We start from the raw sequence: 15,372 nt of genomic DNA on the forward strand, positions 1-15,372 counted from the left end.
TCAGATTAGAGAATGTTTTCTTTAGTTTTTTGCTGCAGTTATACTTCACTTTTCTAGAATGGGTGCCTACTCCCTCCTTCCCTATTTCTTTCAGTAAAAACACTATACAAATACAAATGCACCTGTCTTACTAAGTGATTGGTTCATATTACTCTCAAAGTTTAGACATTTTGATTGAAATCTTCTTAAATTTATTTCTAACTTTCCTGCTTTTATTAGTGAGATAAGTTTGCTGAAACTTCTCCCAAGAAGTCTTGACTTATAGAATACTGGCTTTATTGGCCCTTTCACTTTATCAAGGCTCTGGTTAAACCCAACTTGCAACTCTCTTGATTTAAAATTATTGATGACAGTCTGAATGAGAATGATTCCTGATCGACTGGTCTGTTTGAGGCTTATTCTTTTTTTTTTTTAATTTTTTAATTTATTTGGCTGCATCTGGTCTTAGTTGCGGCTCACCGGATCTTCGTTGTGGCATGCGGGATCTTTCGTTGTGGTGCATGGGCTTCTCTCTAGTTGTGGCGCTCAGTAGTTGGGGCGAGTGGGCTTAGTTGTCCTTTGGCCTGTGGGATCTTAGTTCACCGACCAGGGATCGAACCCACTTCCCCTGCATTGGAAGGCGGATTCTCAACCACTGGACCACCAGGGAAGTCCCTGAGGCTTATTCTTAATCCTTGTCCTAGTTTAAGGAAGACACTTGTCCACTTGGAAGTGTCTTTTTCTAAGCTATCCTTACTATTTTATAAGTAACTTAAAATTCTAGGCACTAACAACATTTTGAATTTTTATAAGACTGAAACCTCTATTTCTTATGTCAGGTGGACTTTCTCCTGAATTCTGTCTTTTATAAAGTATTCCAGTATTTATACTGCTATGACTTTTTGACCTAATCATTGAGTAGTATCAGTGGACAGGCATATGGCAAAAATGCACTGGTCGCTAACCTTTTCCCACTTTAGCAAAATAGTTTTTTTTTGTTTTTTGCGGTACGCGGGCCTCTCACCGTCATGGCCCCTCCCGCTGCGGAGCACAGGCTCCGGACGCGCAGGCTCAGCGGCCATGTCACGGGCCCAGCCGCTCCGCGGCATTGTGGGATCCCCCCGGACCTGGGCACGAACCCGTGTCTCCTGCATCAGCAGGCGGACTCTCAACCACCGCGCCACCAGGGAAGCCCAGCAAAATAGTTTTGCTGTTCATAGGTTCTTGTGATTCTTTCACTGTAGGTATAGAAGTAGAGAGCCAGTAGGAGAAAATGCTTTGTTCATCTCGTCATCGTTCTGTTCATGCAAGAAACAAATATTTGCTACCTATGTGAAAACTGATATTTCCCATTCACCAAAATCTTTGTCTTGTGGAGAGGTTTTACTACAGCAGTATTTAAGACTATTTGATTCGTCAGTTTATCTACTTAAATCTGGGAGCACTGCTTGCCTAGGACTTAGTAAGCATCACAGAAGTTAGGAATGGATTCTAAAATACCCCAAAAAGTGATTGTTGATACTCTTCACCAGAAAATATACATGATGCAGAAATGGTATTTGTTCATTAAAATACTTTTTGTCATTTAGCATTCGGATACCTTTTTACCTTTTTGCTGACCATTGGGTATTTGAAGCTAAAAAGAAAAACTGAGGTGCTGTTTAACATTCATTTGTGTGAGACACTCCAGACCTTCATCTTTAGTGACTGAAAATCTACGGACAAGGCGGCCGCTGGTCTGCTTGAGCTTTGATGATGGATGTCCCATGACACAGAAGAACCTCTACTGGCCTGTCATGGCAACACTTTATTGTTTTTACATTTTTGGTTCTTTTTTAAGAGATAGCTTTTTTTTTTCTTCCCCAAGTAAATATAGAGTGTCTTAAATGGACCAGACCCTTAAATGGTCACAGTTTTATGAAGATAGATCATATGTATCTTTTGCTCTTGAGGGGCCTTACAAGTTGTCCATGTATGATCTTACTTTTAAGAGTAGTACCATATAAAAGGATTTTGCCTTCTGCCTTTCTTTTTTTTGAATTAATTTATTTTATTTTATTTTTGGCTGTGTTGGGTCTTTGTTGCTGCTTGCAGACTTTCTGTAGTTGTGGTGAGCGGGGGCTACTCTTCGTTGTGGTGCGTGGGCTTCTCATTGTGGTGTTTTCTCTTATTGCAGAGCATGGGCTCTAGACATGCAGGCTTCAGTAGTTGTGGCACGCGGGCTCTAGAGTACGGGCTCAGTAGTTGTGGCGCACGGGCTTAGTTGCTCTGTGGCATGTGGGTTCTTCCCAGACCAGGGCTCAAACCCGTGTCCCCTGCACTGCCAGGTGGATTCTTAACCACTGCGCCACCAGGGAAGCCCCTGCCTTTCTTTTAAAATAATTTTTTATCAATGCATATTCTAACCAGCAAACAACTGTGTTTTTTTTTTTTTTTTTGCGGTACGTGGGCTTCTCACTGCTGTGGCCTCTCCCGTTGCGGAGCACAGGCTCCGGACGCGCAGGCTCAGCGGCCATGGCTCACGGGCCCAGCCGCTTCGCGGCATGTGGGATCTTCCCGGACCGGGGCACGAACCCATGTCCCCTGCATCGGCAGGCGGACTCTCAACCACTGCGCCACCAGGGAAGCCCACAACTGTGTTTTTTAATAATCATTTGTGTCCATACTACTCAGCTAGGAGATAGTTTTGCCTTTATTTTAAAATTTGTCTGAGGGTAGCTTTTTGAAATACTGCCTATAAAATAATATATGTACTCTTTTAATGTAAAATGAATTAGAATTTGTGCACCCAAATAGGCTTTATTTTTGAGTGTACATTTTGTGAAGTAAACATTTATTCCAATAGTTCCATGGCCCTAAATGGTTTTAAATTATTTATTTTGGAATTGTCTTCATAAGAATCTATATGTCATGCAAGAAAATTTCTAGTAACGCCTCCTCTTTGTACCCAAGGAAAGCGTGGTGATGGCTCTAAAAGTGCAGGGGTGAGCTTCCAAAAGTTATTCGAGCAGCGGTTGCACTATTGAAAAGCTCATGGTTTCCAGAGGTGGTTCGGTAGAGGCAGTGATGCTGGGGTGTGCGTGCCTTGTTCAGTTGTTTTGCCATCACACCTCATGCACAGTATTGATCACCATTCCTGTAGGCTGGGCGTTGAGCAGGTGGGGCAGGGTGACTGACCCTGGGCCAGTCCCAGCTTAAAAGCCTGTCGACCTGGTGTGACTGTGATCAGAGTCCCGTTCATTTTCAAAGTTGTCCTAATTTGGATAATAAATAGTATGTTTACTTTATGTGTGAAACTATTAAAATGAGTAAGAAGACAGATTACTAGTATACTGAAAGTGCTCAGACTTGTGATATGTGTGGTTTTAATTTTGTTCGACTATTTTTTAGTTATTTTAAAAGTTAACACTAATTTCTTTGTATCATCTAATACCTGTTGTTTGATGGCAAACAACTGTTCATCAGATGGTAGCTATTTTTTATGTCCTGACTTCACTCAATCTGGCCAGTTACTCCAGGGCTGGATTACCCTGGTGCAACTAACCTACTGATTCATTAGACAATGCTAAATAATAATTTCACACAGAGTATTTTGAAGCCTAAAGCCAAAGTGCTATATTATTTATTTGCATCAACCCATTTATTTAAAACATACAGGTTGTAACTATCTTGGGAGTAGTCTAATGACCAGAGGAAAAGTCTTGTTTCAAAGTTTTGTGCTAAGGAGCCAGCGTTAGAGCTCTTCCCAGGTGACTGAGGAATTAGGATAGGTAGCAGCAGCTCTCTTCACAGTAGCCAAGACATGAAGCAACCTAAGTGTCCATGGACAGGTGAATGGACACAGAAGATGTGGTACACGGTGGAGTATTAGTCATCAAAAAGAATGAAATCATGCCGTTTGCAGCAGCATGGATGGACCTAGAGATGATCATACTAAGCAAAGTAAGTCAGAGAGACAAATACCATAAAATATCACTTATACGTGGAATCTAAAATATGACACAAATGAACTTATTTACGAAACAGAAACCGACTCACAGACATAGAAAACAAACTGATGGTTACCAAAGGGGAAGGGGTGGGGATGAATTAGGAGTTTGGGGTTAGCAGATACAAACTATCATCTATAGAGTGGATAAACAACAAGGTCCTACTGTAGAGCCCAGGAAACTGTCTGCATACCCGTAATAAACCATCATGGAAAAGGACATAAGTGTGGAGGTGTAACTGAATCGCTTCGCTGTGCGCCAGAAGCTGACGCGGCCTTGTAAATCAGCTGCGCTGGGCAGCAGCCGACGGGTGACCCAGCAGCCACCACATGGGGCCAGCAGCCTGGCTGGTGGCCAGGACCAGGTGAGACAACAGGGAGGCGCCGAGTAGCTGCGCCGAGAGGAGGCTGACCTCGCGCTGTGGGGTCCCAGCTGTGGATTTCGGGGGGGGGACCCCGGGGGTCTTTCTGTGTACAGGCGAGAGTCTTTGGAATTGTAGACTTCTTTTAAGTTGTTTTACCTGATGAAAGGGATAAGTCCAGCCTCTTGTTTGCTAATTATTTCATGTTCATTCATTAAAAAAATCCATTTCTCATATGTAAGTCATTAGGAGGAAGAAGAATAAGATGCGCCTCTGCCTTCAAGGCGCTCACGGTACGTGAAGGGGAGGGTCAGGTGGACGGAACCTGAAACATGGAGTGAGACACGATCTCGGGCAGCTGTGAGGCCGCTGTGGAAAGTCAGAGGATAAGCATCAAAGGTGCATTACAGAAGATTCGTCCTTTGGCCGAAGCCCTAAGAGATGAGAAATTCAAGGGTCCTAGGAGGGGAGGCAGGTACAAAGATGCAGAGTTTTGCAGAAGCACAGATTTTGGGGTGATGGTGAGAAGTGCCGGAGCTTTCACTTGGAAAGGAGCAGGAGTGACACGGGGGCAGAAATTGGGAAGAAATTCGTGTGCGCCTGGATTTAAACTCAACCGTCTGGGCAGTAGAAGGGCCGGCAGAAGTTTGGAGGGAAGTTGTGTGATGAGATTTATGTTTTAGGAACTTGCTTTTTTGAAGAATTTTATTAGGAAAATTTGGACATATAAAAATGCAGAAGGCTGTATCGTGAGACTTGAGAATTCATCACTCAGTTCCAGTCACTATCAGGACTTCGCCATTCTTCCTGTCTGCGGCTCCCACTCTCCCCTTTTACTTGCTGGAGTATTTTAAGGCAAATACTTTAGTACTCCAGATGGCATATCACTCTACCCTGCAAAACTTTATTAAATTACAGACATTGTGAAAACATAACCGCTATACCATTATCGTACCAAAAAAGTTTACACTTGTTTCTTAATGTCTTCTATTATCTAATAATGTGTTCCCCCCAGCTGTCTCAAAGAAACAAAACAAAACATGTCTTTGTTGATTTGATTGAATTGGGATGTGAAAATGGTCTGCATGTTGTATATCATCAGTAATCTCTAAATATCTTCTAATCTATAACGGCTTCTTCCTCTAACCTTCCCCTATTTTTCCCCATCATGTTTATTTGATGAAGAGACCACATTGTTTTTCTGTAGAATTTCCCATATTCTGGGTTTGGATGAGCACATGATAGCTTATAACATGTTCCTCTGTCCCGTGTTCTTGTGAACTGGTAGCTAGATGTAGAAGCAGGATTGCTCTCAAGTTTGTTGGTTGATTGATTTATTTTGCAAGGATGGTCATGAGTGGTGCTATAACACATCAGAAGGCCCATCTTGTCTAGCTGACTCCTTTCTAGTGAAGTTAACAGGATCGTTGAGATTAGGTGTTTTCAGTCTTATCTACCATTAGAAAACTCCTCACATTTCGTGTGTAGGTTTTAGGAGCCATTGAAGAGTGTTGCCTAGAACTATTATTTCATTGCAGGTTGGAAAATAGTGATTTTCTAATTCTGACATTCCTTCTGCCTTTATTACTAACATCACTGGGAAGGTGATTCTGAGACGCTGTGGTCCTGACCTGACTCTGGAGTGGGGAGAGGCTGCTGGCGGGGAGAGGTGAGGGGCTGAACTGAGGTGGGGAGGTTGGAGAATTGATGCACATAGGATCGGTGACTGAGCTGATGAAGGAAGAAGTGGTGTCAGAGATGTCTCAGGTTACTGGCTTGGGAACCTAGGTAAGTGATGGTGTTATTCAGGGAACAGTTCCAGTTTTGAACACATGAGATTTTAGTTACTTACTTGTCATCCAAGTAAAGATGGCCAGTCTCACATTGGCAACATGGGTCTGAGTTGAAGGAGGGAGATCTGGGCTGGAAATGTGGAGTGTGGGGAATCAGTGGAGTGTGCAGGATAGTGTTTCTTATTACTGTGTTCCAACTAAGAGTCTGATGGATTGTAAGTATTTTGAAAAAATAATTGTTTTAGAATTCTTGTTTAAAAGTTTTTTGAAGTAATATTAGTCTTGCACCTAGCAAGCTTCGTTTATTCTTCCTTTTCCCCCCCTTTTCCCCTTTACCAATGCAGAAAATTTAAGTAAAATCAGGCTGTTCTGCTTGGAAACAAGGAGGTCAACACTAGTCTTTAGGAAAATGGTTTTCAGGAAGGTGGAAGTCAGTTGTAAACTCTTCCGGATTGAGGGAAATTTGAGAAGTCTCTCTTACGGAACTTGCTTAAACCAAAGGGGTAGCTTTCAGGTGAGCCTTGAGCAAGTTGCAGACTTTGCCTTTGTGTTCCTGACCATGTGTATCATAGGACCACAGACCCTCTGCTGCATCAGGACTGGTGATACCTCAGCAGCATGACAGCAGCAGTGCTGTTGTCCCATACACAGCTGGTGCCTGGTGACACCGTGTGGGTTTCCTGGAGGTCCTGGGGTGTCCTTCACCGCTCTCTGTCCTGCATGCGTTTAGTCTCCCGTCTTCGGTTTCCTCTCATCTAGAGCACTCCAGAGCCCTTTGCCCCCCTTTTAAGACACCAGGCCAGTTGTTTTATAGAAGGTTCTTCACATTGGAATTAGATGAATGGTAATTAATGTTAAATCACAAATAGTATTTTTAAAATTGGAATTAGATGATTTGTAGATTTAGTGTAAACATTCTGGCCAGTGTATTCTGTAGGTAAGGTACGTGACATCAAGAGATGAGCCATGTGTCCGTTATCTCATGGCTGATGTTAAATTATAATTATGTGATAAAGTGAAGCGCATCAGTTTTTCTCCCCTTTTAAAGGTACCTTTTTCCCTTGTAAAATAGTAATACGATAATAAGTAACCTGATAGTAAGCAACCTGATTATAAGTAATCTTTGAGATGGTGAGAATCACTTGTTCCCCAACAACCTCTCATCCATGATTTTCAAATACTTTGAAGAATCTTTTATTCTTTTTTTAAAATTTGTATTGGAGTATAGCTGCTTTACAATGTTGTTAGTTTCTGCTGTGCAGCAAAGTGAATCAGCTATACGTATACATATATCCCCTCTTTTTTAGATTTCCTTCCCATTTAGGTCACCACAGAGCACGGAGTAGAGTTCCCTCTGCTATACAGTAGGTTCTTTTCAGTTATCTATTTTATACATAGTATCAACAGTGTGTATATGTCAATCCCAATCTCCCAATTCATCCCACCCCTCCACTTCCCCCCTTGGTAACCGGAACTTCTCTACATCTGCACCTCTATTTCTGCTTTGCAGATAAGTTCATCTGTTCCGTAAAATACTTTGAAGAATCTTGCCTTAATTAGTTATTACTGTGGTGGCTTCAAATAATGACTTTTCTAATCCTGTTATTCCATATTTTTCATTTTGTATCCTATAAAGAGCAGCTCCTCCCACCCCCTTAAATTTTTTAAATACCAGTACACACTCATGGAATCTTTTTATTTAATTACTGTTGTTGTTTACATTAATGCTAAAACGGTCCCACATTGGCTTGTGAGAGCCCCTTTAGGCCAGCTCCTGTGTCCTCTTGCTATGTCCCTGTCTGTTTTGGGCACGTCTTTGCTCTCTGGCACAAGGTTCCCCAGTAGCATGTACTTTCCTGCTCTGGCCCTGATATCACCTATTTTCCAGGGAATCCTGATTCTTTTTAGAGGAGAATAGAATTTAGAAACCAAGATGTACTTATTGAGACTGGGACATCATTATTTCCAGGCCCTTTAGACAGAGATAAAGGGAAAAAATACACGTTTATTTGTTTTAAGTCAAGTTCACTCCGATGTCTGTAATTTCGGTCCATCATCTCAGCGTCCTCCTATCATTCTCACCGTCAGCAGTTCTGTCTCCCTTTTCTTCCATGAGAACTCTGGTTCTCATCAACATTATATGTACTCATTTACTGAGTCCTACAATAATTAGAAATCAGTTTCAGGTTTGCTATGCCCATTCTACTGTAAAATTCCAAATTCATTTGCAGTTCTTTTTGTCCTTACAGTATATTCACTTCGGGTGTTGATTGTTCAAAAGTTACATGGATTAATTCTTTTTTTCTTCTGTGTGGTCATCAGTTTGATAAAGAGGTTTATTTGTTTGTTGTTAATTAGGACCTGTTCTCCCTGCCCTCCCTTCCCTCCATACCCAGTTTGAAGTACTGCTCTCTAATGACAAATCTGAGTTTTCTTTCTCTTATAAATGACTTAGTCTTTTTACCTGATGCCTCAATTTTTTTTATTTTCACTGTTTTGTAGAAACCAGAATTCAGCTGAGGCAATTTGAAGATCTAATTGACTTTATCCAATTCATGGATCGGGCAGCATCCCGTCTAACAAAGAGAAGGTTGCTCCCAGGAGCTGCATAAAAGGGAAGGTTGTTTTTGGCAGAGGAGGTGGGATAAGGAGGTTAAAAGAGTGGATGATTTCAGGCCGGGTCACCTTCCCTTAGGGGGAGACTGGGGGTCTTACTAGGGAAGTTACCTCACCAGTCCTGACCAGGAAATTCCAGACTGAAGCGTTTAAAATTCCAATCACGGGAGAGGTTAGGCATTAGGTCTTGGTGGGCTTACAATGAGTGACTACATTTGGGGCCTCTTTTTAAAGTAGGCGTGTCTTTCGGACATGCTGTTGTCCTTTTTAGGTTAGTTACTCTATTCCTTAGTCTGTTTTTGTTTTTTTTTTCCTTAGTCTGTTTTTTCTTATAACAGTTTAGTAAAATGTTCTATCCCAATCAATTTCTGTTGCTTATATTTATGTGAAATTTCTTTCTCTGAAACTTTAGAAGGCAGAGGAGGAGAACAAGATGATCTGTTTAGCTTCGTGGCTGCTGGGCAGCCTTCTTTACTGTTTTTCGGAGGGTTGGACAGTCTAGCCTTAGACTCCGTGAGGGCTTTTCCGGCTCTGTTTTCGCCCCACCGCCACCACCACCACTTACGTCTGAATCTTCTATTTTCTTTCTGTTTCTCTGTCCTGCTTTATTTGGAATCTGGTCTCTGCTGCTTCTCACTGTGGACCTTGTCTCGGCCATCCTGGCAGGGAGCATCCCCAGGGCCTGGGCCAGCCCTGCACCATCTGGTTCCCAAAGCTCCTCCCCTTTCAGCTGCTCCCCACATGGTCACCTGCCAGACTTTTCAGTGATTTCTCCCATTTTCATTGCTGCCTTTGCTCGCTGTTGTGGAGATATTCATGCTACAGAGGTCTTACGGCTATTAGTAGCTTGTCCCTACCAGCTTATATTTTGGGGTTCCTTGGGATACTTGGCCACCTAATTGGGTTATGGATGTCGTCTGTGGGGGGTTTGTTTTGCTCTCCAGTTGCTCTGTCTTTATGAAGCACGGTAGGAGGAGTCAGAAAGCTTTGCCAATGCCACCACATTCTGCTGCCTTAGTAACCTTGGTGGTGGTCTTTTAACTTCTAAAAATACACCTATCCTTTCTTTCCCTCCTTTGCTTCCCCAAGTCATTTAGAAGAGAATTTGGGGAAATGGGAACTGAAAATGCTTTGCATAGTGTTTTTGTATCTATACAGAGACTTTATTCTTAAGGGGTTTTGTTTGTTTGTTTAGAATAGGAAAAGATATTTTCCAGAGGGGATATTTCAGATTACTGTATTACACAAACCAAGTCAATTGGGGAAGTAAGATTTCTTTGCAGTCTTGCTAGTTTCTTATGTAAACTGTGAAATGTAACAGCAAGTTTAAAGATATTCTGGGATCCAAAGTCTTAAAAAAATCTTTGCGTTTGGGTTTGTAACTACTATTTTGGCATCCAGTAAAGTCTGTACAAATTACTTCCTTGGTGTCTCTGGAAATTCTGAAGTTGGAATCATGTGCAACCCACCATACATATGACTGTTGGGACCTACAGCAGCGTTGACATTTTCTGTCCCTCTGTGTTTTATCTGTTTGCTTAAACTGACCCTTTTTGTCACCACCAAGACCTATTTGTTAAATCAGAAATATAAGTAATACTGTACAACGTTAACTCACGTAAGTAATTTTAAGGAGTTGAGAAACTGCTTGGAGAAAAAAATTCCTACCAGATTGCATTAGTACTGCTGTTCAAAACCTTTTAAATTACTATGTTAATGAGTACTTAAATCTTTTTTATACTTTATAGAGACTGCCCTTAAATAATGACATATTTGAGGCAAACTCTGATAGTGATCAACAAAGTGAGACCAAAGAAGACACTTCTTCAAAGAAGAAAAAGAAAAAACTAAGGCAAAAAGAAGAGAAAAGCCCAGATGATCTGAAAAAGAAAAAAGCAAAGACTGGGAAACTAAAAGATAAACCCAAACCAGACCTGGAGGGCTCCTCTGAAAGTATGGTTTTTGATTTAAGGACAAAGAAAAGAATTTTGGAAGCCAAAGAAGAATTAAAGGAATCCAAAAAGCCCAAAAAAGATGATATAAAAGAAACTAAGGAGTTAAAGAAAGTTAAAAAGGGTGAAATAAGAGATTTAAAGACTAAAAAAAGAGAAGATTCCAAAGAAAACAGAAAAATAAAAAAAGAGAAATGTGTTGAATCTCAGGTGGACTCCGAATTGAGTGTCCTTAGTGATTCCCCTTTTCAGGAAGAAGACAGTGAAGATTTGCATTCTGACAACAGAAACGAGAAGCAGCCAATTAAAGGTGCAAAAGATAAAGCAGAGCCGGAGGCAATTCAAGATACTGTTTCTGATAAACAGCAGGATGGCACTGTGAGCGCTGATGAGGATGATGTCAAAGCAAAGAGGAAGAAAAAGAAGCTGAGAAGGACAGAGGAACTTAAAGAGAGCAAAAAGCTAGAAAACAAGAGCCTCTTAGAGAAGAAAAATACACAGAAAAAGCAGAGGAATCCCGACAAAGGCCCAAGTGGCGCTGAGTTAGATAAGCCAATGGCTGCCTCCGCTCCAGCACAGAAGAGCTCCAGACCGTGTGCGGAGGAGAGAGGCTGCAGGCCCGCAGACTCCTCGGGGGAGGTGAGTGCGGAGGTGAGTGCCGGGGCAGGGTGGAGGGGTGGCTCGGTCTGATCGAAGGGCTGTAGCTTGCATCTCACACAACACACAGATGTTCAGATCAAGCTAGCACTCTTGAGTGGTCGGGAAGCTCCACGAGTAATGAGGAGACGGTAAAGCCCAGCAGAGCAACCTCGTTTTCTTGCACTCCACAGATAGTGCCTTTCTTACAGATTGGAGGTCTGTGGGGACCCTGCGTCGATCAGGTTTATCGGCGCCGTTTTCCCAACAGCATCTGCTCACCTCGTGTCTCTGTGCCGCATTTTGGTCATTCTTGCAGTGTTTTAAACTTTTGTTTTGTTTTGTTTTTCGGCCACCCCGTGCGGCATACGGAACTTCCCCAACTAGGGATCGAACCCGGGCCCCCTGCAGTGGAAGTGCGGAGTCTTGACCACTGGACCACTGGGGAGGTTAATACTGTAGGTGTTACAGTGTTTGTGATCGGTGATCTTTGATGTTGCTATCGCAAAAAAGGCTGAAAGCTCAAATGATGGCTAGCATTTTTTAGCAGTAAAGTTTTTTTTTTTAATTAAGGTATGTACGGTTTTTTAGACATAATGCTGTTGCACACTTAATACTATAGTAAAAACATAACTTTTATATGCCCTGGAAGACAAAAAAAATTGTGACTCACTTTAGTGCAATATTCGCCTTATTTGCAGGGGTCTGGAATCAAACCGGCAGTATCTCTGAGGTGTGTCTGTGTACAAAGCTTTTCTACCATTAGGGAGATAATAGTGTATCAGAAGGAAGAAATTCTCCTCTCCCTTCTAGGTTCGTCTGGCTGGTTTAGAATTGAATTGGCATGAGACAGATGAACAGGGGGAAGATCAAACAAGTTTAATAACGCGTACACATGGAAGAGACCCAGGAAAACGGAGTAACTCGCCAAAACGGACGAAGTCCTCACCTCTTGTACCGTCCTCAGCCAAAGACCAAAGAGGATGTTGAAGATGGGGAAGCAGTTAGGGGCAGCGACCAGGCAAAGCACAGTAGACAAGGGCGGGGCCGTCACACAGATGGAAGTCCTTGCTGCTCCACTGATGGCTCTGGAGGTTTGGGAGACACCCTTACAAACGGAGATCTCCCTTACAGATGCAAATGTTTCTCACAAGAGGGCAGCTCCTACTTGGTTTTCAGAGTTTTCCCCATGCCTGCTGTTTCTTGGAAAATAAGCAGCTTAAAAGAAGTAATACGCCCAAGAGACATACTTGGGGAGGCAAATTCTGCTCCCCTTCAAGCCTGATTAGTGAGAGGCAGTTATAAATGCTGAACATCCAGCTTTTGAACCGCCCCAGCAGTCTCCAGACTTACTTTCTTTTGGACTGACCGCAACTAGAAAACTGGGGGCGAATTTGTGAACAAAAGTCAGGGGTTTTTAGAGGTATTCAGCTACTATGTAGCATTGTGAAGTAAAGCTTACAGCTTCCTCAGCTTATTTTATTAGCTTTTCACATCCTACTTGTATGTTCCCCCTGTTGTCTCAAGACTATACCACTTGTGGGACTTCCCTGGCGGTCCAGTGATTAAGACTCCGCCCTTCCAGTGCAGGGGGCGTGGGTTCGATTCCTGGTTGAAGAACTAAGATCCCACATGCCGCGCCGCACGGCCAAAAAAAAGAGAGAAGAACATACCACTTTTTCCTTAAATAATAGCACAGAGTGCGCTAACTTTCTGAGTCTTTAAATTCTTGCAAAGATATATTTAATAGAGCTTATCTCACTATTATAAAAATAATTTTACATGTTTTAGTTTTAATAATAATTCTTCAAAGAGAGTGAGGAAACTTGGTGTTGGCTTTTGAATATGATATTTTGTAAATTGTCAAGGTTGAGGGGTAAGCTTGACTGAGGAAGCATTTGATGTGAGCGCAGATGTAGTCATCAGGGGTCATGTGCACAGTGCATAAAAGGGGGACCTGATGCCAGGAACCTGTTTTCCAGTTTTCAGAATCGGTGTCAGCTCTATCTGTTCTTGTTTTGGGTCTTACATGTGTCTTTTTCAGGAGAAAGAGACCAAAAAAAATGAACCCAAAGAAAAATACCCGAAAAAGCATGATTTGGACAAGGAAGAAAAAGGCCGAAAAGAGCCCAAGGCATTAAAGAGTGAGTGTGAATACTGACATTTGTCATTTACATGGGTCTTTCAGACAATGAGTCTAGTTCATTGTAAAGACAGACTCTCTTTTCTAAGCTGCAAGGTCATAGAGCTAGAAAATACGTTTACTGGGGAATTTAGAACCTTATGCTACTTTTTGTTTACCAGTTATCTTAGTTACTTACATAATAATTTATATTATTAATATAATTAACTCCCCCCCTTCTGTTTACCTTGTTCTTTTTCCTTTTGGATATGAGGTAGAATATATTCTCTTTATTTTTATTTATTTATTTCTTTTATTGAAGTATAGTCAACTTACAATGTTTTAGTTTCAGGTTGGGGATACATTATCTTTAGAGAGAGAGGAGATTCGTTATGACAGAAAAGTAAATAAGTATCTCTTTTATAGTAGATGCTGAGGTAAACTACTGTTTAATATGTTTATTTATATATTTAGCTCTGTGTCATTTGTATAAATATAATGAATGTACATTTGATCACATCAGGATACAGCTCAGTTAAGGATCCATAGTGCATATTAGTACTGGAACAAGTACTTTATAAGACATTCACCATTACAGTGTTTGAATAAAACTGGATATTTTAGTTCACACACCAGAAAGTACCTGGAACACATGTTCTCGTGGAAGCAGTGATTTCTAAGAGATGGATGATTTCTTGGGGGTTTTCTCCCCAAAGCTGTGTGTAACTGAGGTAATATTAAAAGTGGGTTTGGGTTCTAGGCCTCAGTTTAGACTTGGCAGTAAGCCTCCGGCTGAGGGACTCTGGGAAGGAGCAGCGGTGCTTTGAGGGGTTGTGTGCAGGTGAGTGTAGTGTAAAGACTGTACCTGTTCACAGCGATGTAACAGCTTTAAGCATCTTTTCTTTAGAGAGTGATTGGAGGTTCAAAATATTGTAAGATTAGAACTGGTTAATAACTTTTTCTTCGTCCGAGTATCTTATCTGTCAGTTTCAGGTACATTTTTACTGTAAATGTTTAGTCTTAAATGACTATTCGTTAAGTTCATAAGGGCACTCCAGGGAGTCTGATTTGTAGTATCCCTGAAACTAAAATCTGCTTCTGATCGAGGCCTGGTAGGGTGATGTGGCCTCACGGGCCTCACTGTGTCTTCCATTTTCAATTTTCAGAGTCTGTTGACCGTAATCTTGCTGCTTATGTGTACCTGTGCTTATATCTATGCTTGGCACCCAGCCTCCTGGACAGAAATAAAGCTGGGTTGTTGGGTATACTTTGGAAGTGTGCCAGAACTGGTGAACGTGAGAGTCCTTACGTTTCAGATGCTGTGGTGTGATGGCCTTCAGCATCCTCTTCATACAGTAGCTTGGGAAAATGCCAGAATTCAGTTGCCATCAGATTTAAATATGAGAAAAAAAGGACTTATCTGCAGAAAATAGTGGAAAGAATGGTTAACCCTTTTATCTCTGAACATTGAATGAGATAAATTTCTAGCTGCTGTTCTGTATTTTTGTTATTGGACCAATGTTCTATATAAATAATTAGGATGTCACCATTTAATACTCAGAGTTTAAATATGTCTGTAACAATCAACCTCAGTACTGAAGGTTCAGTTTGTGTTGGTAAGGATTGCACTCATATTTAATAATGCTTGCTTTTCCGCTGGCCACACCATTTTGAACATTAACCAGAGTACCTGTACTCTTAGCAAACTGTAGTTTATCACAGGTGTTTAAACTATTTGAAACAAGCCTGTGCAGTTCTTGAGGAAGATAAATGAGAAGTGACTTAAGAGTGCTACTGAGAAGATGTCCCTATTTAACATGAAAGAATTGAGTAAAAAAACCTATCCGCTATGTACCCAAAGTTTATAATAGAGTTTTTCTCATATCTTTAGTTAAAAGCGAGTGGATTTCCACAGGCGTCAGGT

At 41.6% G+C, this 15,372-nt stretch overlaps 1 protein-coding gene and 1 pseudogene across 3 annotated transcripts in view; both read left to right on the forward strand.

Annotated features, from left to right (window-relative positions):
- Positions 1-15,372, forward strand: part of MPHOSPH8 (M-phase phosphoprotein 8) — a 49,730-nt gene that overhangs the window by 15,640 nt on the left and 18,718 nt on the right. The window contains exons 3-4 of one of the 3 annotated variants that reach the window (XM_030882764.3): positions 10,487-11,329; positions 13,371-13,470. In XM_030882764.3, the coding sequence (XP_030738624.1) occupies positions 10,487-11,329; positions 13,371-13,470 (943 nt within the window). Of the gene's footprint in view, positions 1-10,486; positions 11,342-13,370; positions 13,471-15,372 lie in introns of all 3 variants that reach the window. The other 2 variants (XM_030882763.3, XM_060287859.2) reach the window with 2 other exon arrangements.
- LOC115866837 (protein kish-A pseudogene) lies at positions 14,588-14,807 on the forward strand (annotated as a pseudogene).

The sequence above is a fragment of the Globicephala melas genome, chromosome 18 (genome assembly GCF_963455315.2).
Source record: "Globicephala melas chromosome 18, mGloMel1.2, whole genome shotgun sequence".
NCBI lineage: Eukaryota > Metazoa > Chordata > Mammalia > Artiodactyla > Delphinidae > Globicephala > Globicephala melas.